Source organism: Parambassis ranga, chromosome 4 (assembly GCF_900634625.1).
Source record: "Parambassis ranga chromosome 4, fParRan2.1, whole genome shotgun sequence".
Taxonomy (NCBI): Eukaryota; Metazoa; Chordata; class Actinopteri; family Ambassidae; genus Parambassis; species Parambassis ranga.
This window is the reverse complement of record NC_041025.1, coordinates 17,067,398-17,081,198: the sequence shown is the minus strand read 5'-3', so window position 1 is coordinate 17,081,198 and position 13,801 is coordinate 17,067,398. Positions and strand designations below refer to the sequence as shown.

The following is a 13,801-nucleotide window of genomic DNA, read 5'->3' as shown; positions in this document are numbered from 1 at the left end:
TTAACTTTTTATTATGAAAAACAAATATTCTGAAAGGTGGATGCTAGCATTCTGGGCTGTTTATCTTTTACTAGCTTTTATACATTTGTTGATTTCAGTCATTGTAGCAGTTCGTACTACCTCTATTCTGCTACAGCACATTAAATTCACTGCTGTCAAAGATAAGTATTTAATCCAAATTGTGTTTTGCAAGCTTTATGATCAGATGGTACGTTAATGGAAAAATTGTAGGAACAGAAATAATCCATTTAAAAAGAAATAAGATTAAAACAAAGCTTCAGTCAGGCTTTTGACAGCAGCCTAATATACTAATTTTACATTGGTCAGTGCTGTTTTACTGGCAACAGCATTACGCAAGCCTCTCGCTACTGGTTGAAAAGCTGGTGCGCAATCCTCAAAACTATTATGGATACACTAATCAGTTAGCTGTGGCCTTGTTGCAAGGTTGGATAAAGTAAAGCACTGAAATGGTTTAAAAAAAATCGAATTGTATCATGTGACAGCACTAACCGGTACTGGTGTTTAATTGTGTGCACATGTTTGGTGTGTCTTCAGTGCTAATACTGTGAAGCTTTGGGAAAAGCGCCATCAGTGTGCTGGTGTGTCTCAGCTGGACTGCTGGCTGAGAGCGGGCCAGGCCAGGGTTACATTCAGCTGCTGGTTATGCTGGATCAGGGATGTGTGTCGATAGTGGAGGACAAGCTCTCTCAGTGAGGAATACAGATTGTAGGGCTCAGCAAAGCCATATCCTGTGGATGTCCTGTAGATCACACAGTGTTTCACATCCCCACCCACGCTGCACAAAAGAAAACTTGTCACTTTACTTGCAATCAATATTTTCTACAAAACCTGTGATAATACAGGTATGTCACATGTCAGCAATCCCTTGTTTTAAACGATTGATTTGGCAAAACCTTTATTTAAAATGTTGTTTGTTATATATAAAATTTAATATAAGAATACTCACACAACGGAGCAGGCAAAGGAGCCCCTCTGAGTCTGGCTGTCTCTGATTAAAAAGGTTCCATCTTTTCTCCCTCTCAGCAGCTCCTCTGCCTCTTTTCGTCTCATACCCCCTACAAACCAGCTCCTCTCCTCCTGGTGGGTATCATCTGCTAGGGTGTATGGGCTAAAAGGTGGGTTGGGAGTGTTATGGTTAATTATTTAGGTATCAAAATTTTACTGTTGGTATATTGTATTATATATTGTACATCCTTCTCTGGTTTACAAGTTACAAGCTTTTTTTATGTGTGAGCGGCTTGTTTATTAAAACAATATAAAATTGGCCAGTTAAGTTTATCACGACAAATTACTTACTCCTCTTCTTCATCACCGATACCCAGCCAGTCATTAATTTGGCTCTGCCTGGTGCCTTGCTGGGTGAGCCAGCTGAAATGTTGACAAAACACAGTTAGAAGGCTGCTATATTTATATGAAATTGGTTGTACTATATCATTTCAGCTCCTCTGTTTGGTTAAATTAGATGGCAAAATGCTACATGAGACAATAGTGGAAGCTTTACTAACAATATGACAGTTTTAGTATGGTACTGACAGTGTTTTAAAAATGCCATCGCTTGCTTAAAATAAAGACATTTCTATAATCTTGTTTTTCAGAACCTAAGAAGACCGCTTGTGCTTATTTAAATTCATTAAAGAAGGAAAAGGCTAGAGAGGCTGATAATAAAGCCCCATACCAAGCATATGGGAGATCCACAGCTGTGGTAAGAACAGCTGATGGCTTTTTCTGTGTTTGTAACTCAGCTGTGTCATTGGTATGTGCTGGATTCTAATGTGTTAGAAGGATTTCATTTTTATTGATCTTGTAGTAGTTGTGCATATTTTAATACTATATTAATTAGAGCATGCTTACAGGTTAAACTTACAGTAGGTATTGATCTCTGATTTTTCTGAGCTGCACAAGGTCAGGCCTCAGGCTGTTTATTTTCCTGTCAACCTCCATGTGAGCCAGTGCCTTCTTTTTTAGTTCTTCCTCCAGCTTCTTCTTACTGTTGTGGATCTCCTCCACTCTTGACTGTAGCTCGCCTGAGTTGCTTTGAATCCTGTAGGCAAAGGAAATTGTCTGTCTGGCCAGAGTATGATGAAAGTTAAATAGAACACATTAAAATATGGGGAATTTAAACCTGTACTTGTCAGTCTCTGCACTGCTGTTTAATGTGAGAAACATGTCGATGTATTCCTTGCTGTAGCGTTCTTGGGTTTCACACTCATTCTCAAAAATCCGAATGATTTCACTGAAAGCATCAATGGCTGTCCGCTTGGTCTGCAGTTCCTGTGAGGGAGAGGACGCAGTCAAGGATTTGTTGTGGTAGATCAGTAAAGCAGCTTTGATCTAAAGATGTTTATGCCCAGTAGAACCACTCGATTGATGCAGTAAAAGAGAATTTCAAACAGGATATTGTTGTACCTGGGAGGTATGGTTGAGTTGCTCAAACAGGTGGTCGTACTCTTTGCTCTTCTCTTTGTACTGGTCCTGAAATTTCCTCAACTGTTCTCCAACCACTTCAATGTCAACTTCCATCACAACCTGCTGCTACAAAGACAAGAATATAACAGACAAAGACCACATTGAATAATTGAAGAATGTCCATGACTGCTTGTTGGATCATCATGCTATACTTTAGTGCTCAAAGCCCTTATGAACCTACCTGCTGATATCTGGATATTGGATAGAGTAACTGTGTATCCAGTTTAGAGTTGTACTGGGACAGTGACTTTTTCTGGTAATGCTGGATCAGGTCCACCACTGAGGGAAAGGCCAGTGGCTCAGAAAAGCCGTACTTCTCCCCATGATGTAGGATCTTTATTAGTTTGTTGCTGCCGTCTTTTCTGCAAAGTCAAAGAATACCTGCTGCAAAAAATGCTGCCAAAATGTTGAGGACTGTAGGATAACATCCCTTCTTTTCACCAATGCTGGATCTGCTCTGCCGTACTTCTGTACTTACATAAATGTATAGACTCATAGGCTAATTATGCAGTGCATGAACAGTAAAGAACATTAACCCGAGGACTAATAAGGTCTCTAGGTCAGAGTATCACTTATAAAGCTGATGCCAAGTGTAAGGTATAAGACAGAGCGAAACTCATTCTGTGTAGACAGGGTGTTATGTTGCTGACCAAAGTCTGTGCCAAACTCCAATCAACAAAGTGTTATATCTGAAACCTTGTCTGTCCAGATTCAACTAAAATTAGACAGAAACCAAGAAAAGTATAAAGTTACACTTTGTGTTCCCCAAAATCCAGATTTAGAAATGCCATTTTAAATGTGCCTCGTAAGCCTAAAGGAATTGCTGTTACCTAAGTGTCAGAGTGTATTCTCCTCTAATCTTTGTGGAAGCATCTCGGACCAGAAATGTGCCATCAGGAGTATTTCTCATCATCTCATTTACTTCCTCCCTAAACAAACACAAAACTTTCTGTTAATGACAATGAAGTCTGAGGAAGAGAACTCATGCCTAAAATAACTTAAAAAAAATTTGTCTGTCACTGAGAAAAGCTTTGTGTGATATTACAAGCTGATTTAAATATTCAGTACCTTGAGATGCTGCCCCAGTACCACTCTGCTTCAGACAGCTGGTCATCATTTGTGGTGTGACGTGCTGCCATGGATTTGGTTGTATTGTTTTGTTTTTGAAGTTCTGACAACAAAAATGCAGTTTTAGGACAAAAATACAGAGGTTGGTTTGTGCTGCAGAAGTGTGATGTATAATGTCCAGTACTATTGTGCGTCTGATTTTGCTATAAAGCAAGAAGCCTCTTACTATTATTCAGTTCTTTCATTTAAAAGCCCCTTTAGCAAAGAAGGATAATCTATCATCATCATCATCAATTACATTAGTAAAATCTGCTATTCAAATATTATAAAACTGCAGTGTGACAAGCAATTGTATTTTCCAAAAGTAAGAAAAATATATATCCTCAAAGGGTCTGTTGTAAACAAGACAAGAGTACCTCCTTCCTGGGGGACATTGGTTCTCAGGACACATGCACCATCAAGATCAGCATGGGACGAAAGGTCCTGCAGGAACGCCGTCAGGGTGTTAGACTGCGCTTCACTGTTGTTTTGGTCCATGTCAGTATCCAAGAGCTCTGAAACCATCCAACACCCGGTGTTACCCTCAATGTTTCTTCAGGTCAGTCTGTATGTGAGGCTGTCCTGCACACACTCTTGACCCCCTGATAAGACTCTAAACAGAGATATTGGTGTGTTGCTTAGTCTTGTACCATGTGGGAGACTCTGTCCAGACTAGTCTGATGACAGGTGACACTGTCTGACTGCCTAAAATACCAGAACTGGCACTCCTCAACACTCAGGCACACTCAGCCAGCCTTAGTGCTACTTTGTGCGACCTCGCCTTGCCTCGCCTAACAAACAACAGCTGTCTAGAGTGAGATGCCGTGCTGGCCTCAAGTACTGCAACTGATGTGCTGCTGTTTGTGTTTATTGCCCCTGTATGCATTACATTAGAGAAGTAAGGAAAGGTGAGAATCTTGCTGTCAAGTATTAGCTTTAGTCATTACATTTAAGTGTAGATTGCATTTATCAGTATGTAAACACGCACACATATGCTGATAAATGTATCGGGTGAGAGGGTTGCTGTTGATGTAAATCGTCCCTTCAGCACTTGTGATGGCATGCCTGAAGATGCTTTAAATTGCTGGTGCGGACAGACTGTATGCTGGAGGAATTATACTAATGCTCTTGTAAATTTAGAAAGGGTGTACACTCATTAACCCATAGCTTACAAACAGCGAAGCCCTGTCAAAACTTGCCTGGTATAAAAATCAAATAAAATTGATTAGTCAAGATGAAATTCATTGTTGATCAGCAAAATAATTGTCTTTGTCCTATGTTGTTCCTTCACAATGTGGCACAGGAGCCAAAAAATATGGGCTATATCAGGTTGTTTTAGCCATCAGTTGTAATGTTTTTACCTTGTTTCTCAGAAATAATGCCAAACAGCAGCCCAAGAAACTAACACAAAATAAGATAAGATAAGATAAGATAAGATAAGATAAGATAAAACTTTATTAATCCCGAAGGAAATACTGCCTTCTCTTTGCTAAATTTATAGACAAAAATGCAAACATCAGAAAATTGATGAACTCATTTACTGAGTTGTATTTTCATCTAATATGTTTAATGTCCATCTAATTTTGAGTGATTGCAGCTACCAGTCAACTAATTTTCAATACTAAAAGTGGTTGAGACTTTTTTTTTTAATCCTTCCAGTCTTCGACCCCTCCCTCTCAGCATTGTTAGACAGACTGTGGCACAGTGTGTGTGTGGACATCTTAGACCTTGGCTGAACTGACACTGGCTTGTTGGACTTTCCTAAAGAAATGCTTCTCAAAAAGCTCAGTAACCCTTGAATTTTGTCTCCGTATACAATTAAGTGATGAGACAAATACTGCCATCTGCTGGTTCCTTATTGCAACACATCGCACCTGTTGCAATGAATCTTGACATGGATTGGTTGTCATTTAAGTGTTTTGTTGCAAACGATAGAATGTGACTGTGTGTTTTTTAAAGAAGTGTGTTTTAGCCCCATCCCACAAACTCACAATATAGTTAAGAATGGACTTTGAGATTTGGGTTTTTACTGTTAAGACTTTTTAGAGCCTTTATCCCTTTTCTATTTCTTAAGTAGCTCCAGTGAAGCTTGTATGTAGTCTAAGTAGGGTTGGGCGATATTGGCAAAAAAATTAATCACGATTAATTGTGGCATTTAGCCGATAACGATTAATTTGACAATTGCACTTACATGTTTTTGACTCTAAATTGGCACAGTGTTCTAGCATGATACCGACAAATCATCAGTCAAGTTAACTACTTCATTCTAACAGGTTAAGCTGGTAAGTAGTGATTAGTCACCAACCAGCTATGTTTGAAATATTTATTGATAACAGATGCACTGCTTCAAAAATAATAATGAAGCAAACATTTAAAGTAACTTTGTCCTTCAAATGTTCTTATCTTAAGGTCACAGAGCAGTGCATATCAACATTAAAATTACGGGACAAATAAGTTCAGAAAAGTCACATCAGTGATTATTTAAAGTTAAAAAACGTGTCAGTGCAAATTAACCTGTGACTGGAATATGTCCCACACTAGTGCATGTTTTCACTCAGACTGTAGAACAGCAGCAGAAAAAAACAAACAAACTGGACAATATCACATTTAAATGTATGTCTGTGCAAATCAACCTGCGTTCTTCCAGCGCTTAGTTTAAACATATCGCGGATTCTCGGCTGAGTGGAATTCTTTCCAATATCTGCTGGAGGAGACTTCGCTGTTGTAATGTTTCCTATGTTGCTGTGGATTCCGTAAATAAAGATCGGAGTTCATTCGTTTGATACGAACAAAAATCCAGTTGCTATGGCACTATATACAGCTGTAGCTGATGATGTGTCCTCGTTGCGCTTTCTTTGGCTTTCTTCGTACTCCGGCTTATGGTGACAGACGTTTAACTTATGTTAGGAACATGCTGCTCCGCATCATTTAACTGAACACCACTGCCTTACGCCATTATTGTTATTGTGGGCTCACATGTGCCGCACACACAAATGCATCATCATGACGAGGCACTAATCGCCGTAATCGATAAGTGGCAAATATTAATTGATGACAGTTTTTCTGACAATTAATTGCACACAATACGATTTTGCACAAGCCTAAGTCTAAGATCAGAACTCAATTTAAAATCAATGCCAATATTTCCAGCCAATGAAAAATGACCACCTGCCATCAGCATACGTTGTTAGGGATGAGACTTGTCACCATGGTAGCTGAAAATGGTGGCAGCAGATAAAGTTTTAACTTGATGAAACTTAAATGTAACTGATGTAATCAGGTTGTTTTTAATACCTTACCCCAACTGTGAGTAGAAATGAAATGAGATAATTATAAAAAAGGAAGGGATATTCAGAATGGTCATAAAGGGTTACTAAAATAAAACATTAGCTTCAGAGGGGACACAAACTTCCACTCTTCCATCCTCCAAAAAACGTTCACAGGTATATCAATCCCTTAGTTAGGTTGCCTATTTTGATATTGCGAACTGCATTGCCATCGCATTTGTCTGCCTCACTCTTTCACTCATTGGACAGACATTTTAAATGCAGAATGCCATAAATTGTCTGCTTCATTTAACACTTCTGTGAGGACTAGGGGTGTGAATATTCAGGTACCTCAATTTGATTATGATTCAGGTGCCAATGATTCGATTATATAGGTTTCTGTCCAGTTTGTTGACATGGCCCTAAAACTTGCGTGTTGTTTAAAGATCTTATTTAAACAGTAAGAACTCTCTTTCCTTCGATCATTCATTTTACTACATACATACACAAATTTAATGACGTAAGCAAACAGGAGAGAGTGAGACATCTATGTTAAAAAAGATCTTCACCATGAGAATAGATGGTGATCAGTGACCAATATTGTGTTTATGTGCAAGGACGTGTGGTTTAAGTTCCCTGGGCTGTTACACACTCCTGGCTGAAAACTAGAGAGACAGAGCTTTACAGCCAGGGCCTTTGCTTGGCTTTTCCTGACTGTTCTTGCCTTCACAGACAGAAGGAGCAGTTTGTTTTGTTTCACTAATAAGAGGACCTCTGTTGTAAGAGTGTGTCTCCATAATTCTTCTATTTGATTTTTATAACAACTTGACCATATCACAATTCATTCAATTTACATCTGTGTTGATGCTTGAAATGCTGTGCATAGCATATACAATCTTACCTTGATCTGCTGGTGGAGGGTCAGGCCTACTCGTCATGAATATGTCTGTGGATTGGTTAGGCAGTGATGACAGCATGGGAGGACATAGAGGATGGGGTTTAGGATTATCCCCCATATGGTTGGCGATCTCATTGATGACCACAGCCTCATCCCTGAGATGGAGGGATGCTAGTGATGACGTAGGGAACTCAGCTGCCTGGAGCTCATCGTCCTCTGTCCAGAGCTGGAAACTCTTAGCTGCCATATTCACAGCATTGACTTATAGTCCAGCAAGGTTTTGTTGAGGTGGTGAAGCAGCAGGATGTAAGGTACCTTTGTGCTGTTGATCACATACTATCAGCTTAAAGTGACACTCATTGCTGAGGATAGACAGAATGGCAGTGGAGAGTTCATGGCTGCCCAGTGTTGTGCAGGAGGAACATGTTCCTATGCCAGAGCCCCCTCCACATCATACAGTGGAGCAATGGCATTGCTAGTAGAGCCTCGCATTTACGTTTGGGGAGTACAGCACAGTTCTGCTTTACAGAAACATCCAGAACAGCTTATTAATCCAAGTACAGACACATACACTGTAGTTTCTGAGCTGTAACCCAGCTTTGGCATGACAGGCTGAAGCAAGTGATTCTTTGTGAAGGACCCAGATGTCACCTTATAGGAATCCTAAATCAGAAAAGAAAAAAAAATATTAGAAATTTTTGCTGCAAACATATGGCTATTAATCAGCCCATACTGCTAGATTACATGTGTCACCACATTCACTCTCTAGCTTGCTTTCTCGCGCATTAGACGGACATTTTAGGTGTACCGTGCAATAACTTGTTCTCTGTGTTGTATAGTTCTGTTATTATGAACATAAATAGTTTTTGCTCGTGAGTATTTGTTAGTGAGTATTTCATAGTTTAAAAGACTTCTGGTATGATCTGGATATAGAAATACAATAAAATTGACTTGACCTTGGGGGAGGGAGGCAGAGGGTGCTGTTTGGGGGGGGGTTCCACCCCCTTATATAATGGTAGAGGAAACACTGATAGGGCTTTCTTGCAGTCATTGAAGGATTGGTTCCAAAACTGGTTTTGAGTTAGTAAAATCGTCTTTCTTTAGTGTCCCTGGTTATATTTTTTTATTAAAAGCACACAATGATGCAGATGAAGCAGGGCTGCCACTTTTGCTTATTATAGAGTATAACAGAATGCAAATGCAACTATAAGTTTATTGTTTGTTTTTGTTTTATAAGTTTATTACTTTGAGTACTTTTTAAGCGTTGCATGTTGCTTTGGGCACAAGGAGATGACGTACATAAAAAATCTGTTGCCCGTTGACAGCTGGGCTCCAGCCACCCTGTGACCCTTTACAGTACAAAGCAGGTTAAGAAAATGGAAAGATGAATGAGAAATCTGGACGTGAATCAATCATAATAATAATTGCAGCTTACAGCCCATATTACAGTTTCAACTGCACTATTAAATTACACTCAATCCTTACCAGTGTTACCCATTCATTAAGTCTAAGCTGTAGAACCTGAATTAGTTGCAGTAATGACCATCCACGTGCCATTTTGTGTATTTTTGGTATAAGAAAGCCACATCCCTAAATAAAATTGTTAGTTTGTTTATCAGTAGATAAAACTATCAGAGGCTGACATGATAATGACATGACTGCTATTTGCAAAACGGATTTAATAACTAGCAACCAAAAGCAGAATGCATGAAAAATATTGATCTGGTATCCAAAGTATTTTTTCCCTGCTTAAAAACACCAGTGTCAATTATGCAATGCATGCATTTTAAAAGGACTAATCTCACAAGGTTTCCTGTCCTTACTTTAATATCAGCAGTAAATACCTCTCATCAAGTATCATAAAACACATTCATTTTAAGACACTGTATGGAGTGAAAGTATAAATAATCCTTCAATGTAATGTCCAGGAGGATATAGAATATTCTCCCATGGGATTCCTGGGATTTCACACAATTTTATTTTTTGGGAATTCCTGATAAACATTTTTTTACATAATGACTTCACTGCATAATATCAGGAAACCTATTACATGGTAAAGAATTCAGAGAGGCGGCAGCTAAATCCTCTTCTCTAAAGGGTGTGGGATTAGTCAGCGGTTTATTATACCACTGAATTCTTTACCGTGTGAAATCTCTTATTTTAGGGATTTGAAGTGGCAGTGTTGCATAGTTGCACTACATGAAGATAATGTTTTTTTCTAGAAATTAATATTAATTGAAATGTGAAAATAAGGTTTCAACAGAAAATGGAGAGAGCGTATTTGCTGTTACTTAAAAAAACAAAAACCTTTTTGTGTTTTGCTGGTTCCTTGGAGTGTTTTAAAAATCTGATTATTTTCATTTCATCAATTGTGTTTTTGAATACTTTCAACAAAATAAGTACATGGTAGTATCTAAATTTCCTGGGCGACACAACATTACAAATCGAAAATCGATGTGTTGGAAATGGCGTCGGCATTGCATTAGTTCTGATCGTACGCAGCCACCGACGTTCACATTACATTGTGTTGAGTTCTTAGGTCTTCTTCTGAATACTTGTCCAACGTCAGAGAAGGCACAATGTCGCAAAAGCCAGTTTTTTGTAATTTAATGGTAATGTCTTAATAAACATTTCAGGACAAATCCATCTTGGACAGAATGTACAAAGCTCAAACTAGGTTGTGTTTAAATAACAATCAAATCAACATAAAATTAATGCAGTTTATGTGGTTGATAACGATTTTTACCAAAAAGCACAAGTAATGCAAAATCGCAGCCATGATAATCGTTTACCGTTTGTTGTATTACACAACCGTCCCATACTGTCTGTGGGCATTAAAGTTGTCCGACATTGATCAGATGGCGCCATCGATGCTCAGTAGATGCTCACTGTCCTGGTTTTCTTTTTTGATTTTTAAACTGCAATTGATTTAGATCCATTAGTGTTGCACCCCAAACCAAAAACAGCGCAACTGATGTACACCAATGAACGGCTTGAAGCTTTCTATCATCCTCAACCTAAGCTTGAATGACGAAAAGCTAAGGAGGTTGAACATGAACAGAACTTTCAAAATGGCAACTTCTGACATAGATATTATCTGTATAACCTGAATATAGAAACAATATAAGAGAACCTAACTGAACGGGACGTATGTACCTACCTGGGCCAAGACAGAAGAACCGGGCTGCTTCGGGAGCCAATGTTTCATCGACATCCATGAAGCGGCAAAGAGACGTGGCTGGACGCACACGTGGCTCAGATCAAACCAACCACCGGCCTTGGTCCTCACGCCATTCTGTATCCCTCCACCCTCCCACTCCCCAGTCCTCCTATCCTGTACTGCCTCTTCTCCTGTGTCCTCCATCTTTTAAAGATCCTCTTCAGTTGGTTGCCGTCTGTCCCCTTTGAGTGCCACCTTTTCCCTCGCTGCCTTGGGTTTGTGTTTTACCTCTCCGCTTCACCATACATCTTGTGCCCACATAAAAATCAAGCCTTGTCCAAGACATTTTCCACTTTGGCTTTACTTTAATGTATAATGCACTAGAAAAAATAGTCCTCTGATCTGGGGGATCCAACTGAAAAAACAAATATAAAATGTATTTAAAGATGAAATAGATAAAAATAAATCTGTAGATTTTAGAGCTGGTGCAGGTAAAGAGAGAAAGAACAAGAAAAGAAAGAAAGAAAAAAGTAAAATCACAGCTCTACTCTTCGCACTGCAACTCTTTTTCACAGTTTGAGAGCAGAGTGTGAATCCACAGTGGGGGGACAGAGGCATGAGAATGAGTCGGTGGGAAAAAAAACTCCCTATATAAATAAATAAGGGAAGGATGCCACTGTTGCTATACAGAGCGAGGGGCTTAGTAGTCTCCTGAAATCCTATTGGTCGGTCTGTTGCCATGTGCTCAGTAGTCAGCAGAGATGCTGCTAACAAATCAAGGAAATGTTCTAATATTAGACTGTATGTATCTAGGCAGCAGGAGCCCCTGACCTCTCAACTCCGCCAGCGTTACGTTCCACTTCACAGATCAGCATAATGAAAGAAGTGGTGTGGAAGTAACTGGTTAAAAAAAAAAATGTTACTGCACGGTAGACAAAACAGCAGACCCTCTATGATATCCCAGCTGGTGCAGTAATGTGCAGTGGCAGAGAAGGAGAAAACAGATCCATATTCTGAGTCGATGTGTGAAAACATATTAGCATTGTGCTAAACATTGGTTCTGTTTGAGCAGGGGGTCTCAACCTTTTGCAAGCCCCCCCACAAAAAAAAAGCTGGTTCAAAGCATCTGATCTGTCATATGAATTTATTAATTGATTATTTATGTATTGATCTGATATTATTTTTACTAGACATTATCTTCTGCATTTTTACAGAAACTTGCAGGCGATGTTAATGTGAGACCTGAGCCTGCTTTGCCTTGCAAAGATCTTCAATTCTTGGCGCAATGTTTGATAAACATAGCCTCAAATCACTCTGTGTGTGTGTGTAAGTCGTGTCGCAATATGATGAAAAAGGCAGAGCAGTTAACAGCAGCCTAGCAGTTAAAAAGTAACTGGATAGGGCTGAGAGAGGGATAGTCTTTGAATATTTGGGTTTTTAAAGTAAGTAAATCAATAGCAAAAGAAGACACAAGCAAACTCAAAATTTTTTGCAGTGTCTATAGGGCCCCCTAGGCTGTTTTACCCACCCCTGATGTCTGGATGTTTTGACCCAGTTAAATATGTTATATGTAATATGTCTGGTATCTGACATATTGCATAGCAACATCCTTGATAATCACCATCTCGTCATGGTTTCCACAAAGATGGCATCATTCAAGATATCTGTGGAGAGTAATGTTTTTAAATTGCTAAATATAAATATTTAACAACCCTAAAGTCTTTCCTGATTGATTTCCTATCAATATGAGCCTGAACAGTAAACAAGTGATGGTAATTGTGTTTTGGATGAAAATGATTTTACACACTTGTTTTTCTTTGCTAGCTTCCTTTTTGTTCAAAGAGTTTACTTCCAGAGATACTCTGCTTCCAGAGATACTGACTGCTTAAAAACAATTTAAAAGATTTCTGCAGTTCTTACATTGAGGTTCTGAAACGCTAACAATCTAATTAAACTCTAGCCTGTTTTAAAGATTACACACACTTAAATACTTTAATCTATTAAGCATGTTTTAAGATGTCAACACCTGCAGTGTGAGGACAGGTGTAAACCTTAACTACTGTATGACTAATTAAGGCATAGACCCCATTGATCCCAGAAGCTTGAATTCACATCCTTTGTCACATTGTCTCACTCAACACACGACCAAATGTTACCCGGTGACTTGTGCCCCAGAAAAATTATATCTTGCCACATGTAATAGGTGTAAACTAGAATTTACCACTGCAGATTTGTGGGCCTTTGCTAACTAGACAAGTTGCAGTTTATGTCCATGTCTGTTTGAATTCATTATCAGTTTGTTTGTTTTTGGCAAAACAGGATTTTTTACTATATTGACCTGTAAACAATGTGATTCTGGTTAGAAATTCTTCAACATACTGTAACCCAGCACATGAATTAAGACCACCGCAGTGACATTTTCCAGTGATAAATATACTGGGAAAATTACACAAAATGTACAATAGAGGCAGGCTCAAAATTGCACATTTGTGAAAAGGTAACTTTTCCATTTTTTTTTTTTTTTTTTTTTTTTTTAAATTAAGAAATGTGTCTAACCAGCTTTCTTACTATTACACTGTTGCCATGACGTTTAATGCATCAGTACATTTTTTCATTCTCAGAAATGTGAATTTTAAGGTTTACAGAGAAGAGTAGATGACTTTAACTAATTATAGTAAAATGTGGTGATTTATTTTATTCATGGCGTTAATGAGGTATGACTGTCAGCAGACACACTCAGAATGTCTGTAGAGGAAGAGCTGGACACATAATTAACACTTCCACAGCCAGTTCACTCTGCTAGGAAAGCAGTGACCAAAAAAAATGCACATTTCCTGTAAGTCTAAATGCACTGTGATTACTGCTTAATACAGTTTGACTTAA

The 13,801-nt window shown here is 38.7% G+C and overlaps 1 protein-coding gene across 1 annotated transcript; it reads right to left on the bottom strand.

Moving 5' to 3' along the window:
- Nucleotides 1-213: 213 nt before the first annotated feature.
- LOC114434370 (phosphatidylinositol 3-kinase regulatory subunit alpha-like) lies at nt 214-4,024 on the bottom strand. The gene is made up of 10 exons (XM_028403563.1): nt 3,972-4,024; nt 3,556-3,658; nt 3,318-3,416; nt 2,669-2,849; nt 2,428-2,553; nt 2,150-2,292; nt 1,886-2,062; nt 1,318-1,389; nt 968-1,129; nt 214-796 (listed from the first exon to the last, which is right to left on the bottom strand). Exons 2-10 carry the CDS (start codon nt 3,624-3,626, stop codon nt 607-609), a joined length of 1,221 nt encoding a protein of 406 aa, XP_028259364.1. The 5' UTR covers nt 3,627-3,658; nt 3,972-4,024; the 3' UTR covers nt 214-606.
- Between the last annotated feature and the right edge of the window lie 9,777 nt (nt 4,025-13,801).